Genomic DNA, 19,697 nt, shown 5'->3' on the forward strand with positions numbered 1-19,697 from the left:
GGGTGTGGCACTGGAAATGGGTCAAGTGTGTTTGGAGAAAGGCCAGTGTGTGACCTGATGGAAGTGGTAGAAAATAAGGTGAGGTGGGTAGGAAGGGCTCTTTGGGAAATAAAATGTAAATTATTGCTTTAGTCAGTGTTACTGGGAGTATTTTTGAATTGATGATGGTGTGGATTCCTCTTTTTTTTTTTCTTTTTCTTTTTTGCAATGGAAAGCTTCTTCTTTAAAAGAGTACAATATTTGAGGTCGGTATATGAGTTTTATTTATGAGGCTTATTGCATCAACAATTATATCAACTTAAAACTATATCACCTTAAAAAGGAGGTAGTTTTAGGCTGGGTGCGGTGGCTCATACCTGTAATCCCAGCACTTTGGGAGGCCAAGGTGGATGGATCACAAGGTCAGGAGATTGAGACTAACATGGTGAAACCCTGTCTCTACTAAACATACAAAAAATTAGCCAGGCATGGTGGTGGCGGGTGCCTGTAGTCCCAGCTACTCAGGAGACCGAGGCAGGAGAATGATGTGAATCCAGAAGGTGGAGCTTGCAGTGAGCCGAGATCGTGCCTCTGCACTCCAGTCTGGAAGACAGAGTGAGACTCCGTCTCACCAAAAAAAAAAAAAAGAAAGTAGTTTTAATAAATGTTTCCCAAGACAAATTATTGTAATTAAATACTATAATACATGCAAATTTATATAAGAAAAAGGGAGACAGTCTATTTAGGGATGAGAACCAAATAACGTAATACTGACATGTTATAGATAATTGCGTATTTTGGTTTAAAATAACTTTTTAAATTAAAAAATGTAAGTTAAAAAAAGTTTTTTTGGGCCGGGCGCGGTGGCTCGCGTCTGTAATCCCAGCACTTTGGGAGGCCGAGGTGGGCAGATCACGAGGTCAAGAGATTGAGATCATCCTGACTAATACGGTGAAACCCCGTCTCTACTAAAAAAAAATACAAAAAATTAGCCGGGCGTGGTGGCAGGCGCCTGTAATCCCAGCTACTAGGGAGGCTGAGGCAGGAGAATTGCTTGAACCTAGGAGGTGGAAGTTGCAGTGAGCCAAGATTGCGCCATTGCACTCCAGCCTGGACAACAGAGTGAGACTCTGTCTCAAAAAATAAATAAATAAATAAAATTTTAAAAAAGTTTCTTTGACTAGGTATAGTGTCTCATGCCTGTAATCCCAGCACTTTGAGAAGCCAAGGCGGGCAAATTGCTGGATCTCCAGAGTTTGGGACCAGCCTGGGCAACATAGTGAGATCCCTGTCTCTACAAAAAATAAAATTATCTGGGTGTGGTGGCACACGCCTATAGTTGCAGCCACTTGAGAGGCTGAGGTGAGAGGATCACTTGAACCCAGGAGGTTGAGGAAACATGGGAAACAAAGCAGCTTCTTTGCTGTTCTTTTATTATGAGGTTTAACTGACATTGCCTTTTATTATAAGGTTTCCAGTGAATAATCAAAGTGATGCTTTGGGTAGTCACGTTTCATTTTTCTTAGATTTCTAGTTGTCTAGTATCCATAGGCATTTTTACCGAACACACCGTATATGTTATTTGTAGCATATTCAAAACTATGTATTTTGAAAAAAATGAAGAATTGTACAGAGCTTTAAGAACATGTTCTGCTGGGTGTGGTGGCTCATACCTGTAACCCCAACAGTTTGGGAGGCCAAGGCAGACACATCACTTGAGGCCAGGAGTTCGAGACCAGGTTGGGCAACATGGTGAAACCCTGTCTCTACAAAAAAATACAAAAATTAGCCAGGCATGATGGAGGCGCATATCTGTAGTCCCAGCTACTCAGGAGGCTAAGGTGGGAGGTATGACTGGAACCCAGGAAATGAAGGTTGCACCGAGCCTAGATTGAGCCACTGTACTCCTCCAGCTTGGGTGACAGAGCCAGATCCTGTCTCAAAAAAAAAAAAAAAAAAGTCCTGTTTTTCAGTCCTCGGTCTCAGGGTCTGTTTCTTCTCATCTCCTTGGGCAGCACATAATAGTAGACTAAAAGTCTGAAAAAGGAACACTCGCTTTAATACTTATGCATTAGGAAAAAACTGCAAAGTAAATAATAAATTCTGGCTTCTAGTTGGTTACGTTTCTATTTTGGCTTCTGTACTGTATTTGGAACTTGCTGGCTTTGATTTTTCTGATTTGACTTTTTTATTTAATTTCCCTGGCTTTTATGCAGGTTTATTGACTGGTGTAGTGGTAGACTCTGGAGATGGTGTGACTCACATTTGCCCAGTATATGAAGGTTTTTCTCTCCCTCATCTTACCAGGAGACTGGATATTGCTGGGAGGGATATAACTAGATATCTTATCAAGGTAAGTGAAAGGAAAATATCATGGAAATTAAATTTTGTAATTTGTTTACCATCTTAACACAGAATTGAATGTATCATTTTAGGATTCCAGCAAATCTGTACCACTAGAGAAATTACCCAATTACCTCCCTTATTTATATAAAAATCCATATAAGATTTATACACATGAAGGAAAAAAGATATATAAAAACAAGAAAAAAAGATGTACAGACATGATCTCTGTATACTAATGAGAGTACATTATATCATTACATAATTATATTTGTTATTCCTGAGGAATGAGTAGACAGATATTTCAAGGATGGAAGGGATCCCTATCTTGAAACTTTCTTGGTCAGCTCAGGCAGCCTTTTCTGCTATAAAACCTTTCTTTGAGCAGGTATGTTTTAAGCCATATTCTTGGTTGGGTTGCCTACTCTTGTCCTTTCCCACAAAATACAGTGATAGCAAATTAATGATGTTTGAGAAAAACAGCCCAAATACACCAGACTTTAATGGTTAGTAGTTTTCATGGAATATATCCAGTTTTTAATATTTACTATTTTAGTTTACTTCTGAATATAACTAATTATAATTTTCTTTAAAACATTGCTGGAGAAAGTACATAAGGCGTCTACTTGCTAACATATATCATTTTGAATATTAAAATAAAATTTAGAAAATTGTTTATACCAGAATTCTGTAATCAGTCTATCCTCTCCAGGACAGTGGTTCTCACCAGGGGACAGTGCTGTTCCCTGGGGGACATTAGCAATTTCTGGATGCATTTTTGGTTGTCTGAGCTGGGCAGGAATGCTGCTGAACATTGCATAATGAATAGGGCTGGCTGCACCACAAACAATGTATAGTCTGTCAGTGGTGCTACTGTTAAGAAACCCTGTCTCTGCATTAAATTGGGTTACACTGTCTTTACCTTGACATTGGGTTCCTTCAGTGTCATTTAAAGTAATCCTCCTCATGAGGGGAGATTAAATTAATGAGAATTATAATACTCTCATTTTAGGCCAAAATTCAAAGGGTAACCAACAGAATTTCTGGGGTTGTCTTGAGAACACAGACTCAAATATTAGAGGATTTTTTTTTATTTGTAAAGTCTAGTTATGTTTTTTCTCTCAGTGGGTTTTTAAAAAAAATAGTAATATTTTCTAGCATTTAAGAAACATAACAATAGAGATTATACCTTTGAGTATCCCAATAATTCCCTTATCATTTGTTAAACAAATGCTATTGCCCTTCTAATATGTGCCAGACACAGTACTAGAAGCTAAAGATAAAACTTTTAAAGACTTGGGGGCATTTCATAAATATGGCATTAATTGTAGGAGCAAACTGCAGGCTACAGGAGTCCAGCACTAAAATAATATTTATTAATATACTTTTGATTGTTTATCAAAACATTAGTACTCATGTAGAGCTTTTCAAAAACTGACTTTTCTAGTCATTTTACTGACTTATTTATGAATTGTTAATTATTTTACCCTCTCTCAATCCTTTTATGGGGGGTAAACTCCTACTTCTGAAATACTCAGTAGGAGCTGAGAATCCACTGCCCATTCTGTTATTGATGTGATATATTTAATGAGCATTAATAGCTTTTGCAGAGTAGAACTCATTCAGATCTATTATGAACTTTTTGCTACTGTTTTGTACCAGCTGCTTCTGTTGCGAGGATATGCCTTCAACCACTCGGCTGATTTTGAAACGGTTCGCATGATTAAAGAAAAACTGTGTTACGTGGGATATAATATTGAGCAAGAGCAGAAACTGGCCTTAGAAACCACAGTACTAGTTGAATCTTATACAGTAAGTGTTTCCAGTATATTATATATATATATACATGTTTTAAAGTGTATGTTTTAAAGTGGGCAGCCATGGTTATTGGTGTCAGCTTAAGGAGGTTTTCTTAGAGTCAGTATTTTTGTCTTGGGTTGTTCCAATATGTATATGTGTGACTTTTAATGTCTCTTTCTACATTAAGATGCTATTTAATTATTTTAGGGCACCATATAATGCAAATTAAGGCAAGAATCATAAATTACTCTCTACACTAGGATATAATTAGATGCGAGATGTTATTTTGAGATTCTAGTATTTGGCATAGCATTTCTCAACATATGTTTTACAGAACTTTATTTCCCTGAGATGTTAGTAAGCATTTCACAAAAATTAAAAAGAATTACATTGTCAAATAAGTTTGGGAAATCAACTGTTTGGGAAGCAGTTGATTTCACTTCACTGTAGAACTCAAGAGCCTTTGGTATGCTAATATATACACAATTAATATAGTATGCGTGTTTCTCAGACTTACACTCTAGGACTTTTCAGAATTTCATGGGATTAGTGGTCTAAGAAACGTACATTGGAAATGGTCATTCTGGAGCATTGCTTTACTAATTCGGTAGGTGGCAGCCTTCCCTGACTTAATATTTTTTAATGAGGTGTTAAATGTTAACTTGAAATTGTAACTAATGAGATTTAGGACCTAGTTATAATTTATGATACCAGAGGAGTTGACTAGTTATTACTAAAATGAAACAGTAATAGGCAATAAAGGCAAGTATTTTAAAACCATATGATGTGTACTAGCTCTGCATATTCACAAATATGTGCAAAATAATCATTTAAAAAATAATTATAAAAAATTTGTTGTTGGCCGGGTGCAGTGGCTCACGCCTGTAAATCCCAGCACTTTGGGAGGCCGAGGAGGGTGGATCACCTGAGGTCAGGAGTTGGAGACCAGCCTGGCCAACATGGCGTAAACCCCATCTTTACTAAAAATGCAAAAAATTAGCTGAGCAAGGTGGTGGGCACCTGTAATCTCAGCTACTCAGTAGGCTGAGGCAGGATAATTGCTTCAACCCAGGAGGCGGAGGTTGCAATGAGCTGAGATCATGCCACTGCACTCCAACCTGGGTGACAGCGCAAGACTCCATGTCGGAAAAAAAAAAAAATGAGTTGTTAAGATAGTGATCCAAATATTCAGTAAACCCATTTTAAATTTTTTTAAAATTTATTTTTTATTACACTTTAAGTTCTGAGATACATGTGCAGAAAATGCAAGTTTGTTACATAGGTATACATGTGCTATGGTGGTTTGCTGCACCCATCAACCCGTCATCTGCATCAGATATTTCTCCTAATGCTATCCCTCCCCTTGCCCCCCAACCCCCAACAGGCCCCATGTGTGGTATTCCCCTCCCAGTGCCCATATGTTCTCATTGTTCAACTCCTACTTATGAGTGAGAACATTTGGTGTTTGGTTTTCTGTTCCTGTGTTAATTTGCTGAGAATGATGGTTTCCAGCTGCACCTATGTCCCTGTAAAGGACATGAACTCATTCTTTTTTTATGGCTGCATGGTATTCTGTGGTGTATATGTGCCACGTTTTCTTTATCCACTGCAACATCGATGGGCATTTGGGTTGGTTTTAAGTCTTTACTATTGTGAATGGTGCTGCAGTAAACATACATGTGCATGTGTCTTTATAGTAGCATGATTTATAATCCTTTGGGTATATAACCAGTAATGGGATCGCTGGGTCAAATGGTATTTCTAGTTCTAGATTCTTGAGGAATCACCACACTGTCTTCCACAATGGTTGAACTAATTTACACTACCACCAACAGTGTAAAAGCATTCCTATTTCTCTACATCCTCTCCGGCATCTGTTGTTTCCTGACTTTTTAAGGATCACCATTCTAACTGGCATGAGATTTTGGGGTTTTGATTTGTATTTCTCTAATGATCAGTGATGACTAGCTTTTTTTCATATGTTTATTGACCGCATAAATGTCTTCTTTTGAAAAATATCTGTTCATATCCTTTGCCTACTTTTTGATGGGGTTATTTGTCTTTTTCTTGTAATTTTGTTTAAGTTTCTTGTAGATTCTGGATGTTAACCCTTTGTCAGATGGATAGATTGCAAAAAATTTTCCCATTCTGTAGGTTGCCTGTTCACTCTGATGATAGTTTCTTTTGCTGTGCAAGAAGCTCTTTAGTTTAATTAGATCCCATTTGTCTATTTTGGGTTTTGTTGCAATTGCTTTTGGTGTTTTAGTCATGAAGTCTTTGCCCATGCCTATGTCCTGAATGGTATTGTCTAGGTTTTCTTCTAGGAGTAAACCATTTTGTAACTTAATCATCTCCAGATTTGCTCTGGAGATTCCTTCCTGAAGTCTTCTTGATAGTTTCTCTAGTTGTCTAATTTTCCATCTACCTGATTAGTTTGGAAGAAAGTGGCTGGCACAGGACACAAGATAAGCAAACTAGAAATGTAAAATGTGTTTTATTTCTTCCTTCTCTCTTTTCTCAAAGCATTTGAGGTAGGCTACAAAAATATATACAAATAGGCTGGGTGTAGTGGCTCACACCTGTAATCCCAGCATTTTGGGAGGCTGAGATAGGAGGATCACTTAAGGCCAGGATTCATGGCCAGCCTGGGCAATATAACAAGAAGACCCTGTCTCTACAAAAAATACAAAAATTTGCCAGGCGTAGTGGCACATGCCTGTAGTCCTAACTAGTTGAGAGGCTGAGGTGGGAAGATTGCTTGAGCCCAGGAGTTCAAGGCTGAAGTTTTGAGGCAGAGCTAGGATTGCACCACTGCACTCCTGCCTGGGTGAAGGAACGAGACCCTGTCTCAAAAAAACAAAACAAAAACCCATATATATATTTACATATATATATTTGATATATACACACATATACACAAGTGTAAAGTAATAAGCTGATGAGTAAGTGAAGAGGGGCATGAGTGGACAAATACAGAACAGGGTAAGCTTTGGTGCAAAGAAATGGGATGCCTACAGTTTAACAGTTCATTAAGGTGGTTAGAAAACTTGACCCCATGTTGGGCAGCAGCCAGAGCATGGAAAGAAGCCACACTATCAGGCTTCGAGTGCTTAAGGAAGGAGGTTTTGCTAGTAAGATCTGCTGTTTGAAGTTTTTCCAAATATTTTGGATGATTTCATGTGAACCCACCTGACAGAGGTGGCTTTTTCAAGGTTATAAGTTTTGGTAACCTTTTTTTTCTTTCTCTTTTGAGACAGGGTTTCCTCACTCTGTTGCCCAGGCTACAGTGCAAGTGGCATGATCTCTGCTCACTTCAGTCTCAATCTCCCAGAGTTAGGTGATCCTCCCACCTTAGCCTCCTAGGTAGCTGGGACCAGAATCAGTCAGTTTTGGAATCTAAACAATCATTGTAATTGGCCAGGCGTGGTGGCTCATCCCTGTAATCCCAGTACTTTGGGAGGCCGAGATGGGAGGATCATTCGAGCCCAGGAGTTCAAAAACAGCTTGAGTAACAAAGCAAGACCCCATCTCTACAAAAAATAAACAAAATGAGCCAGACATAGTAGTGTACACCTGTAGTGCCAGCTACTTGGGAGGCTGAGGTGGGAAGATCACTTGAATCTGGGAGATTGAGGCTGCAGTGAGCCATGATCACACCACTGCCCTCTAGCCTGGACAACAGAGCAAGACCCTATCTCAAAATATATATATATATATATATATATAGTAGGGCCAGACATGGTGTCTCATGCCTGTAATCCCAGCACTTTTGGAAGGCCAAACTGGGCGGATCACTTGAGGCCAGGAGCTCGAGATCAGCCTGGCCAACATGCAGAAACTGTCTCTACTAAAAATACAAAAATTAGCCAGGCGTGGTGGCACATGCCTGTAATCTCAGGTGGCTGAAGTATGAGAATCGTTTGAACCCAGTAGGCAGAGATTGCACTGAGCCAAGATCAAGCCACTGCACTCCAGTCTGGGTGATAGAATGAGACTGTCTCAAAAGAAAAAAAGAAGTAATTATATTATAAATGTACTGTTAGACTTGTTAATGTAAAATTAATTCCGGTATCTTGTATAGAAATGTGTCAAATGCCAGCATACATGGGCATGCTTATTACTTAGGACAATCCAGTGAATTGTGAGGTGTTATGAGGGAAAGTTTCTACTTAACATTTCTCATTTAATTAAATATGAACATAATGTGTGACAAGGTTTTTTTGTACAAAGTCATAATATGATACCTGATTTGTTTAAATCTTATTTGCTTAAATTGAAATTATATTTGTCAGTTATTTAAAATTTATTAGGACCTAGTAGGATACAACAGAATTGCCTAATAAAAATAGTCTAGATCAGTGTTCTGTAAACTTCTTTGATCATAAAACATTTTTTGGATTAAATGATTTGATAGAAGTGGCACACATGTTATAAAGTATTTTGGTGGCAAAATAATAGTTTCACGGAGTAATTATTTGGTGAAATAAAATTATTGAAAATGTTTGATGTAGCTGGGTGCAGTGGTTCATGCCTGTAATCCCAACACTTTTGGGAGGCCGAGGCGAGCAGATCACCTGAGGCCAGGAATTCAAGACCTGGTCAACATGATGAAACCCCATCTTTACTAAAAATATAAAAATATGCTGGCGTGGTGGCGCATGCCTGTAATCCCAGCAACTCAGGAGGCTGAGGCAGGAGAATTGTTTGAACCTAGGAGAACAGGGGTTGGAGTGAGCCGAGATCGTGCCATTGCGCTGCAGCCTGGGCGACAAGAGCGAAACTCCATCTCAATCAGTCAGTCAATCAATGTTTAACATGTCTGTTCTACATAGCAGAAATATCCATAAAATCACAAATATGTTAACATCATAAAACTGCAGTAACACTTAGCAGCAGTAATCAAAATACAGTGGTTGGCCAGTGTTGGCTGTTTCTGCTTTGCTGCAAATGTCATGCACTCAAACATCAGTGATTTCTCCAAGAAATTCCTGATATTTGGGGGCATGGCATACCACTTTTAAAAGCAAAACAGTTACCTGTATCTATTTAATTTACCTTTTTTTTCCCCAAAATATATTTTAGGAAAAGTTATTGTTGGTAATGATTTTGGTTACAGAACAGATGTATTTGTAAGTACTAGTGTTCTGGAGAACACTGGGAAATCTTAATCTTTTCTGATTAGTACCTGATTATTCTTGGTTTCTAGCTCCCAGATGGACGTATCATCAAAGTTGGGGGAGAGAGATTTGAAGCACCAGAAGCTTTATTTCAGCCTCACTTGATCAATGTTGAAGGAGTTGGTGTTGCTGAATTGCTTTTTAACACAATTCAGGCGGCGGACATTGATACCAGGTATATTAGAAATGGTGATTTCAAAGTTATTTATCAGAAAAATAATTAAAAATTTTTTAAAGTTATTTAGCAGAAATAGGTGAAATTAAATAGAATGACTAAGTTATTTATAAACTTACTTGAAATAATTTCAGACTTATGGAAAAGTTGCAAGAAAAATGCAGAAAACTTATCTATATCCTTTATCTAGATTTACCATTTTACTAATTATAATGTTCTGCATGTTTGTTTTTTCATTCTGTTTTTTTTTTGAACCGTTTGAGAGTAGATTAAATGCATCAATTCTTTACCAGTTGGTGTTTCCTAAGGATAAAGATACTCTCTTACATAGTCATACTGATTTCAGATCCTTTGGAGATACACCCAGTAGTGGAATTGCTGTATCATATGGTAGTTCTATTTTTAACTTTTTGAGGAACCTCCATACTGTTTTCCGTAATAGCTGTACTAATTCACACTCCCACCAGCAGTGTACAAGGGTTTCCTTTTCTCCACATCCTCGCCAGTATTTGTTACCTTTTCTCTTTTTTTGATAATAGCCATTCTAACAGGTGTGAAGTGATCTCTCATTGTGGTTTAATTTGCATTTATTTCCCTGATGATTAGGGATGCTTAGCATTTTTTCCATTTGTGTGTGTTTTGAGAAATGTTTATTCAGGTCATTTGCCCATTTATTAATTGGGTTATTTGTTTTCTTGCTATTTAGTCATTTGAGATTTGAGTTTCTTATATATTTGGGATATTAACTCCTTGTCAGATGTCTGGTTTGCAAGTATATTCTCACATTCTATAGGTTGTATCTTCACTTTGTTGATTAATTCCTTTGCTGTGCAGAAACTTCTTTTGTTGTTATTGATTTGTTTTTTGTTTTTTTTTTTGAGATGAATGTCACTCTCTCACCCAGGCTGGAGTGTAGTGGTGCAATCTTGGCTCACTGCAACCTCTGCCTCCCGTTTTCAAGTGATTCTCGTGCCTCAGCCTCCCAAGTAGCTGGGATTACAGGCATGTACCACCATGCCCAGCATTTTTTTTTTGTATTTTTTAGTAGAGATGGGGTTTTGCCATATTGACCAGGCTGGTCTTGAACTCCTGGCCTCAAGTGATGCACCCCCCCCACCCCCACCCCCAGCCTACCAAGTGCTGAGAGAAACTTCTTAGTTTGATGTAAATGCATGTATTTTTGTTAGATATTGCCAAATTTCCCTCTCTGGCAGTTGCATCATTTATCCTTTCCACCAGTCTGATGAGTGAGACATTATTTCAGTGTAATTTTACTTTTTATTTCTCTCATTAAGAGTGAAGTCAAGCCAGGTGTGGTGGCTTCTGGCCGTAATTGCAGCACTTTGGGAGGCTGAGCAGGAGGTGTGCTTAAGCCCAGAAGTTTAAGACCAGCCTGGGCAACATATGGACATCCTGTCTTTACATAAATTTTTTTCAAAAAGATTAGCTAGGTGTGGTGGTGGTATACTCCTGTAGTCCTAGCTACTCAGAAGGCTGAAGTGGGAGGATCGCTTGAGCCTGAGAGGTAGAGGCTGCAGTGAGCCACGATTGTGCCACTGCACTGCAGCCTGGGTGACAGTGAGACCCTGTCTCTCCCCACCGCCACAAAAAAAGGTTACTATAAAAACAAAATATATATATATATAAAAAAAAACATATTTTTGTATATTTAAGGGACTTTTTTTTGAGATAGAGTCTTGCTCTGTCACCAGGCTGGAAGTGCAGTGGTGCAATCTCAGCTCACTGCAACCTCTACCTCCTGGGTTAAAGCGATTATCCTGCCTCAGCCTCCCAAGTAGCTGGGACTACAGGTGTGTGCCATCACACCCAGCTAATTTTTGTATTTTTAGTAGAGGCGGGGTTTCACCATGTTGGCCAGGATGGTCTCTGATCTCTTGACCTTGTGATCTGTCCGCCTCGGCCTCCCAAAGTGCTCGGATTACAGGCGCGAGCCACCGCGCCCAGCCTTAAGGGACATTTTTGAATTTTTTTTTTTTTTTTGGCAAATCGTTAATGGCTTTTTTTTGTCTGTAGATTTTGGAGTTTTGGGGTTTTTTTTTTCCAGTTTTGAAAAGTTTTCTTTTAGCTTTCTGATGTCTTTTACAGATATTTCCTCTGTTTGCCGTTTGTCTATTGCTCTTAGTGTTTTGGCCATGCAAAAGTTTGTTTTTTTTTAGTCATATAAGAAGATATATAGTCTTATATTTTATTACAGCTAGAGCTTGAGTCATCATTAGAAATCCCTTCTCTACACTCAGGTTATAGAGGAATTCACCGAGAAGCATTTTGTACAGCAAGCATTTATTTGTTTGTGTAACCCTGAAGCCACCTAATTAATTTTGATGGGATGGCTTTGGAGCCAGGATAGTAATAGAAATTAATAAAAATAGCAGTTGACTTATAACAAGCTATAAACCTTGTGGAAGATGATCAGAAATCCAATCTAGCCTTCATAATTGTGGTAAATTCTCATGATCGGGATTAGATTATTTTGTCCTTTGATTTGATGTTCATTCACAGCAAAATTGTATTTAAAAGTATATGCCGGCCAGGCGCGATGGCTCACGCCTGTAATCCCAGCACTTTGGGAGGCTGAGGCGGGCGAATCACGAGGTCAGAAGTTCGAGACCATCCTGGCTAACATGGTGAAACCAGTCTCTACTAAAAATACAAGAAATTAACTGGGTGTAGTGGCGGGCATCTGTAATCCCAGCTACTCGGGAGACTGAGGCAGGAGAATCACTTGAACCCAGGAGGCGGAGGTTGCAGTGAGCCAAGATTACGCCACTGCTCTCCAACCCGGGCGACAAAGTGAGACTCTGTATATTAAAAAAAGAAAAAAAAAAAAAAAGTACATGCCTGTTGTTGCTGATTAGAGCTTTGACGTTCCCAAAGCGTGGAGTCAGATTCAGTACCTTCTCCACAGAGTTGGCATTGCAAAGTGGAACAACTCAAATTTTGTTTTGTGTGTTCTGCATGTTGAAAATGTACATGTAAATGCTTATGTGTACTTATCACGTGAATCTGTATTTCAACTGCTTAGTTTATGCGACATTCACCGGGCTTACTTTGGCAATTAAATACAAAAACAATGCTTTGTTGGAGTTGCAGTAGCTTTAGCCATTGAGAACCTGGAAGCCAGGTTGAATAAGGCCAAAATGGGTGCAAATCAGCTCCCAAACTTTGTATTATTCCTCAGACCCTCACTCAGATTCTGTTACTTTTACTATATATGCAGTCTTTTTAGATTGGATTATCTGATATCATAGACAACAGCATATTTAAGGAAAAAAGAGGGTACTGCTATAAGAAGCATACACATCAGTCTAGCCAAAAATAACAGCAGACAGCCTCTAAGCAAAGGAACAAAAAAGAGAAAACTTTGTACAAAAGATAAATAAAAAATTAAAAAGCAGGAATTCTGGATTAAAGTAGAATAGGGCTGATTATAGTAAATCACCACATTTCAGTGGCTTTAGGGAAGCATATGACAACATGGTCCAAGTACTAGAAGTTTGTAATGTAAATCTTGGTCATTATTAGAAGTCTCAGTTACATTCACAAAAAAAATGTATTATATACTTTTAGAAGTATTTTATTTTCATCAAAATTATAAAAGGATTTTATATGTAAAGAGGGGTCGTTACTTCACAGTAGTAATAACAGCAAATATTCAGCCCTGTGATTTACATGTGGAATTTTATTGAATTCTCCCAGCAACCCCATGAGGCTGACATAAGTAACAGTAACCCTGAGATACCATTTTCCTAACCTAAAACTCCAAATGAATAACCATGGTGCCTTTCTAGATCTGAATTCTACAAACACATTGTGCTTTCTGGAGGGTCTACTATGTATCCTGGCCTGCCATCACGGTTGGAACGAGAACTTAAACAGCTTTACTTAGAACGAGTTTTGAAGGGTGATGTGGAAAAACTTTCTGTAAGTATTAGTAAATCAACTATTATTAACATTCTTTTAAAAGACTGTACAGTAGTTTGTGAATCTTGACAACCACCAGAGGGGGCAAGACGTCTTCCAAAACAAATTCCTACTGCAGTCAAGTGCAGCCTGGAAATGGTAGGAAGAGGGAAATAGTTCAAGATAAGCTCTGGTCACCTCTATAGTCAATGGATGGAGGCAGTGAGGTCAGGGCCAAAAGTTCTGGTTCATCTGTAACAACCAGCACAAACTCCAAGGCGCCTCTATGTGCAAAAGAAGAACCTGCTGTACTATGGGGGAATAAATGCCCCACTTGAGTTTTGTTCTTTTTTTTTTTTTTTTTTTTTAACTTATTTTGGATATGCAGTCAGCCTTTAGCACTTCTCTTGGGCTGTCTCATATTTCTGACTTTGTTTGGTACATATGTTGTCTTCTCTCCTCCGTCAGATTGTAAAACATCATGTCTCAAATTTTTTTGCATCCTGGTAACTGTCATAGCTCTTGAAACAGACTTTAATTGGTAGTTGTTGGTATGTACAGTAGAAAGAAAAATTTTAACTAGTAATAGTTGATGTTTCTTTGGCATGGGTTTGTGTGTTTTTTCCACCAAACTCTGGACTATGTGAAGTATACAGTATGTGCTGTATACTCAACCAAGAGTTACCTAATCCTGAGTTAATCTCTGAGCTTTGTCTCACTGACTTTGATCAACTATTTTAGATAATGAGATTATGTATTACAGAGTACTGTATGTTACATCTTTCATATATGACTCAAATTGTTGAAATTAAATTGAGTATGGGCCCACATACATTAAACAGATTAACAGACTGGAAGGGAGCCATGCTGTCTAAGTACTTCACTCATTTTTCTGATTTTATTGAGTTTTACATATAATTTATAATTGATCTCAGGCGATCATTTATTCAGCAAACATTTCTTGAACTCCTGGGTGCCAGACATAGGTCTAGGTGCTGGGGACAAACAAAACAATGAAAACAGAATCCTTGCTTTTAGTCTAAATAATGTATTAGTGGTAATAAGTGATATGAAGAAAAGTAAGGTGAAGAGCTGGAAAATGTTAGTGGTTGGAGAGGTTGTGTGCTCCTTCATAAACTGTGATCAGGAAAGGCCTTCTGGGTGAAGTGACTTTTGATCAGAGACCTAAGTTGAGCGTGAGAGGAGTGAGCCATGCAGCTGTCTGGGGGGAAAATCTTACAGGCAGGAACAATGCAAAAGCCCCAGGTTGGTGGGAATGTGCCAGTGTGGCTGGAGCAGAGTGAGCAAGGGAGGAGGAGGTGGGATATGAGGTCAGAAGGGTAGCAGGAGGGCAGGTCTTGTTCAGCCATGGTAAAGGGTTTGGCTTGACTCCTGGTGAAATGGAAAGTCTTGGGTGCCGGGGCGGTTTAAGCAGAGAAATGATAGGATCTGATGTATATTTGTAAGGGATCATTAAGTCTGGTGTGTTGAATAGACTCTTGGGGGAAGAGGGAACAAAGGTGGGCATAGACCAGTTAGGAGGCGCTGAGAGGAGAGGAGGGATGGTAGCGTTTTAGACTAGAGGAGGAGGTTGAAATGGTGGTTTTGGAGAATGGAAGAGAGCATAGAGAAATGTAATAGGATTACCATGCAGCAGCAAGCTCAGTTGAGGTTAGTGATACATTGAAGCAAGATGTTTTGTATCTTTCCTATCTTGTTCAGCTGCTTGAGAGCAGGTGCATGAGTTCAGCAAGGAGGGAGTGGTAGATGGAATAATCTGATAGAATGAGTTTCATTGGAGCTGTGGAGTTTTAGGGATGAGCAAGATAGAAGCAGCAATGAAGAGCAAGAACTCATATTACCAAACCTCCAGGGTTAAGGTAGTGTGTGAGAGAGAAACAGTAAGCAGTTGAGATATTTACAGAAGCAGCGTCTTCAGGGGCTAAGTTTCCCTTAGAGCAGAGGTGGGCATTTATAGCCCTTATGCCAAAACTGTGTTTTTGTTTTTGTTTTTTAGGTTTTATTGGAACACAGCCAAGCCCATTTGTTTACATAATGTTACCTGTTGTCACTTCCTGTGTGTGGGCACCTTCTGGCTTACATGTGGGGTTGGGTACTTGTCACACCTGCAAAGCCTCAAGTATCTGGCCCTTTCCAAAAAAATTTGCTGACCCCTACCTAAAAGCAAGAAAGCTAAAGGAACAATTAGAATAGTCTCAGAATTTGTAAATAAACTGATGTTTTTCTTTATCTTGGAAACCCTTACAGTTCTCAGAACCCTTACAGTTCATTTATGTGACATAAATATACAAATGATTTGGAATGACATAGTTACATTGGGTGTTTTTTGCAGGATTGTGACACTGTAAATGAAAAACTTGCTATGTCATTTTAAGGTCTCTTTCAGTGTTGACCAACCATAAAGATAAGGAGGATGTGTCCTTCCTAGACACTTAATAGTAGCTACAGAGTATAAAACTTTTCCCAATTGTCTTTAATTTTGGTTACTGTGTTCATTTTCTCATAACATCCCCATGATTTGTTTTGACCATATTTGGCCTTGTTTATTTTAAGAACATTTCATTTGATTTTGAGACAATAGAAAGTAAGCTTTGCTTAAAAGAACTTCAGTTTTACTCAGTTGCACTGGACTAGAATCATAACAGTATTAGACCTTTAAGAAGTCATGCAAGTCCTCTTATCCAGACTTCGTTTGATAGCAAAGTGACTTTCCCAAGTGGTCATCTGCCAGGGGATGGGAAGTTTGCGCTAATTATATCTCTGATGTTTGGTCTCAGTAGGGTGTTACGTCATGTAATTTACTGATCAAATTAGGACACTCAAGAATGAAAAGGGGTGGTGTTAATAGTGATGGGACACCACGTGTCAATCAGGATTGTTCCAAGCATGCTGGGATGGATGTGTGGACCCCTAAACATGAGCTTTGGGCAAATTACTAAGTGTTCCTGTACCTCAGGTACCAAATTCTACCGTTCTACTTATATCACAGGACTGTTGCAAGGTTGAGCGAGAGCATATATTTAAAAGTCATTTTCATAAAGCAGAAAGCACTGTGCACATGTACCATTTTATTATCCTTTCTTTCTCCTTTAGAAATTTAAGATCCGCATTGAAGACCCACCCCGCAGAAAGCACATGGTATTCCTGGGTGGTGCAGTTCTAGCGGATATCATGAAAGACAAAGACAACTTTTGGATGACCCGACAAGAGTACCAAGAAAAGGGTGTCCGTGTGCTGGAGAAACTTGGTGTGACTGTTCGATAAACTCCAAAGCTTGTTCCCATCACACCCGTAATGCTTTCTTTCTTCCTTTATTGCCAATCTTTGAACTCATTCAACTCCAGGACATGGAAGACGCCTCTCTCTGCCCTTTGACTGGAAAGGTCAAGTTTTATTCTGGTGTCTTGGGGAAGCTTTGTTAAATTTTTGTTAATGTGGGTAAATCTGAGTTTAATTCAACTGCTTCCCTACATAGACTAGAGGGCTCAGGATCCTGTCTGCTGCTTTGTTTCTTCTAAGTAGGCATTTAGATCATTCCTGTAGGCTTCCTGTTTTCACTTTACTGCTCTAATGCTGCTAGTTGTAGTCTTTAGCACACTAGGTGGTATGCCTTTATTAGCATAAGAAAAAAACTTCAGGAGCTTTTACATATTACTGGGATGGGGGGTGGTTCGGGATGGGTGGGCAGCTGCTGAACCCTTTAGGGCATTTCCTCTGTAATGTGGCGCTTTGAGCTGTACTGCTGCAGCTTTAAGTACCTTAAAGCTTCTCCTGTGAACATCTTAGGGAAATGTTAGGTTCAGAACTAAAGTGTTTTGGGTGGGTTTTGTTGGGGGGGAGGGGTAACAGTGGGTGGTCTTCTGATTTTTATTTTTGAGGTTTTCTCACTGGAGTACATAGAGGAACTTTATTTACAGTACTTTGATTTGGCAGGTTTTCTTCTACTTGTGCTCTGCCTGGAGCTGTTTCCATATGATATAAAAAGCAAGTGTAGTATTCCATTACTATGTGGCTTAGGGATTTATTTATTTTTTAAAATCAACCATGTTAGCTGGGACTAGACTCCCTACAGTCCTTCAATGGAAAAGTAACACTTAAAAATCCTTTTGGTAATTCAAATTACAGATTTAAAAGTGCTTAAGATCTGGTGTTTTGTTAATGCTTCTGTTTATTCCAGAAGCATTAAAGTAACCCATTGCCAAGTATCATTCTTGCAAATTATTCTTTTATGTAACTGACCAGTGCTTAAAACAAGCAGGTACTTACAAATAATTACTGGCAGTAGGTTATAATAGGTGGTTTAAAAATAACATTGAAATACGGGACTTGTTGCCAATTGGTAATTTTCATTAGTTGTTTTGTTTGTTTGTTTTGATTTGAAACCTGGAAAAGTACAGTAAAATTTGACTGTTTAAAATGTTGACCCAAAAAAATCAAGATTTAAATTTTTTATTTGCACTGAAAAACTAATCATAACTGTTAATTCTCAGCCATCTTTGAAGCTTGAAAGAAGAGACTTTGGTATTTTGTAAACGTTAGCAGACTTTACTGCCAGTGTCAGAAAATCCTATTTATGAATCCTGTCGGTATTCCTTGGTATCTGAAAAAAATATCAAGTAGTACCCATACATGAGTTCTTTCTAAGTTTGAAAAATATAAAGAAATTGCATCACACTAATTACAAAATACAAGTTCTGGAAAAAAATATTTTTCTTCATTTTAAAACTTTTTAACTAATAATGGCTTTGAAAGAAGAGGCTTAATTTGGGGGTGACTAAAATCAAAAGAAATTATTGACTTGAGGGTGTCTGTTTTGGAAGAATACATAATTAGCTTAAATAAGCAGCAAAAGGTTAGTTTTAATTATGTAGCTTCTGTTAATATTAAGTGTTTTTTGTCTGTTTTACCTCAATTTGAACAGATAAGTTTGCTTGCATGCTGGACATGCCTCAGAACACATGAATAGCCCGTACTAGATCTTGGGAACATGGATCTTAGAGCCACTTTGGAATAAGTTCTTAAACAAATACCCCCAGCCTTTTGAGAACGGGGCTTGTTAAATAAAGGACGCGTATGTAGGGCCAGTACCTACTGGCAGTTGGGTTCAGGAAAATGGGATTGACTTGGCCTTGGGTCCCTTGGTCCATTTTAAAATCTGGGAGTAGAAAACAACAAAAAATGGAATGGACTCTTAAAATAATTAAAGAGCATTTATCATTTGTCCCTTGAATGTAGAATTTGTTTTTGATTTCAGAATTCTGGTAAACGTGTCAGTTAAAATGGTATATTATGTGTATGTATTATAATTTAGAAATCCCATTTTATAATGTTACTATTCCAAGGTGGCATTTACATTTGGGATTTGGGTGGACTATTATATTTAACTGGAGTTGTTGGCAAGTGTGAATCCCTCAGGAAAAAAAAAAATCTGTTTTAAAAAGCAATCTGATTCTTGGCTCTTGAAACTATTGTTACTTAAATCTCCAATAATTAAAAATTCTAAATTTTTAAATCAGAATTGTCAGTACTTTGACCTTTGAGAAGAGTTTCTTAGAAGTACATTTAGTAATGTTCCCAAGACGTCAGTCTTACATTTAAACTTTTTTCTTTAAAACATGGTATTGGTTGTTAACTTTTACACAGTTCTGAGTACTGTTAATATCTGGAAAGTATCTTGAGATATCAGTGGAAAGCTAAACAGTCTAAATTTAACATGAAATACTTCTTTTTGATTCAGAAAATAAAATCAGATTTTTTCAAAGTCAGTTCGAATTTTGTCATTTCTTTCTAATAGTTTTTCCTCGTTTCATTTTCTTTTATTCGTATTTTTATTTTTGTTAATGCAAGATGAATTGACAGCTTTATGCTCGTTGTTAGGTCAAGTTCATGTCAGTGTTCTATTATTGACAAAACAACTCATTATTTCTGTTATGATTTTATAAATAAGAAAATAGAAGAGCGATTTATAGCTACATCAGAGGCTGTTTTCTTCCAACAGACTGTTTTATCTCCCAGAAGATTTAAGGTGGCTTTTACAGAATTAGAAATGCTAAAGAGACCTATGTGTCACATGCCCCCTTTCAAGGACATATTAACTCATCTGCAGACTTTTAGGCGTATTTAACAAAATGAAAGAAGGATGAAGATACATTTAACTGACCTTTCCTTGTTTTATACTATCCTTGAGGATGATGGCTGGAGATTAGAGAGTATTTTTGCCTTTCCTTCTTCACGGACTTGTATGTGCAAACCTCATTGCCCGCTTCAGGGCCAGAGTCCTT

The 19,697-nt window shown here is 38.1% G+C and overlaps 1 protein-coding gene across 1 annotated transcript in view; it reads left to right on the top strand.

Moving 5' to 3' along the window:
- Window positions 1-19,181, top strand: part of ACTR2 (actin related protein 2) — a 40,695-nt gene extending 21,514 nt beyond the window's left edge. The window contains exons 5-9 of the mRNA XM_023224106.2: window positions 2,196-2,332; window positions 3,985-4,134; window positions 9,329-9,474; window positions 13,284-13,416; window positions 16,510-19,181. Coding sequence (XP_023079874.1) covers window positions 2,196-2,332; window positions 3,985-4,134; window positions 9,329-9,474; window positions 13,284-13,416; window positions 16,510-16,680 — 737 coding nt within the window. The 3' untranslated portion in view covers window positions 16,681-19,181. The remainder of the gene's footprint in view (window positions 1-2,195; window positions 2,333-3,984; window positions 4,135-9,328; window positions 9,475-13,283; window positions 13,417-16,509) is intronic.
- Window positions 19,182-19,697: the final 516 nt, after the last annotated feature.

This window comes from Piliocolobus tephrosceles, chromosome 15 (assembly GCF_002776525.5).
Source record: "Piliocolobus tephrosceles isolate RC106 chromosome 15, ASM277652v3, whole genome shotgun sequence".
In the NCBI taxonomy this organism is placed as follows: domain Eukaryota; kingdom Metazoa; phylum Chordata; class Mammalia; order Primates; family Cercopithecidae; genus Piliocolobus; species Piliocolobus tephrosceles.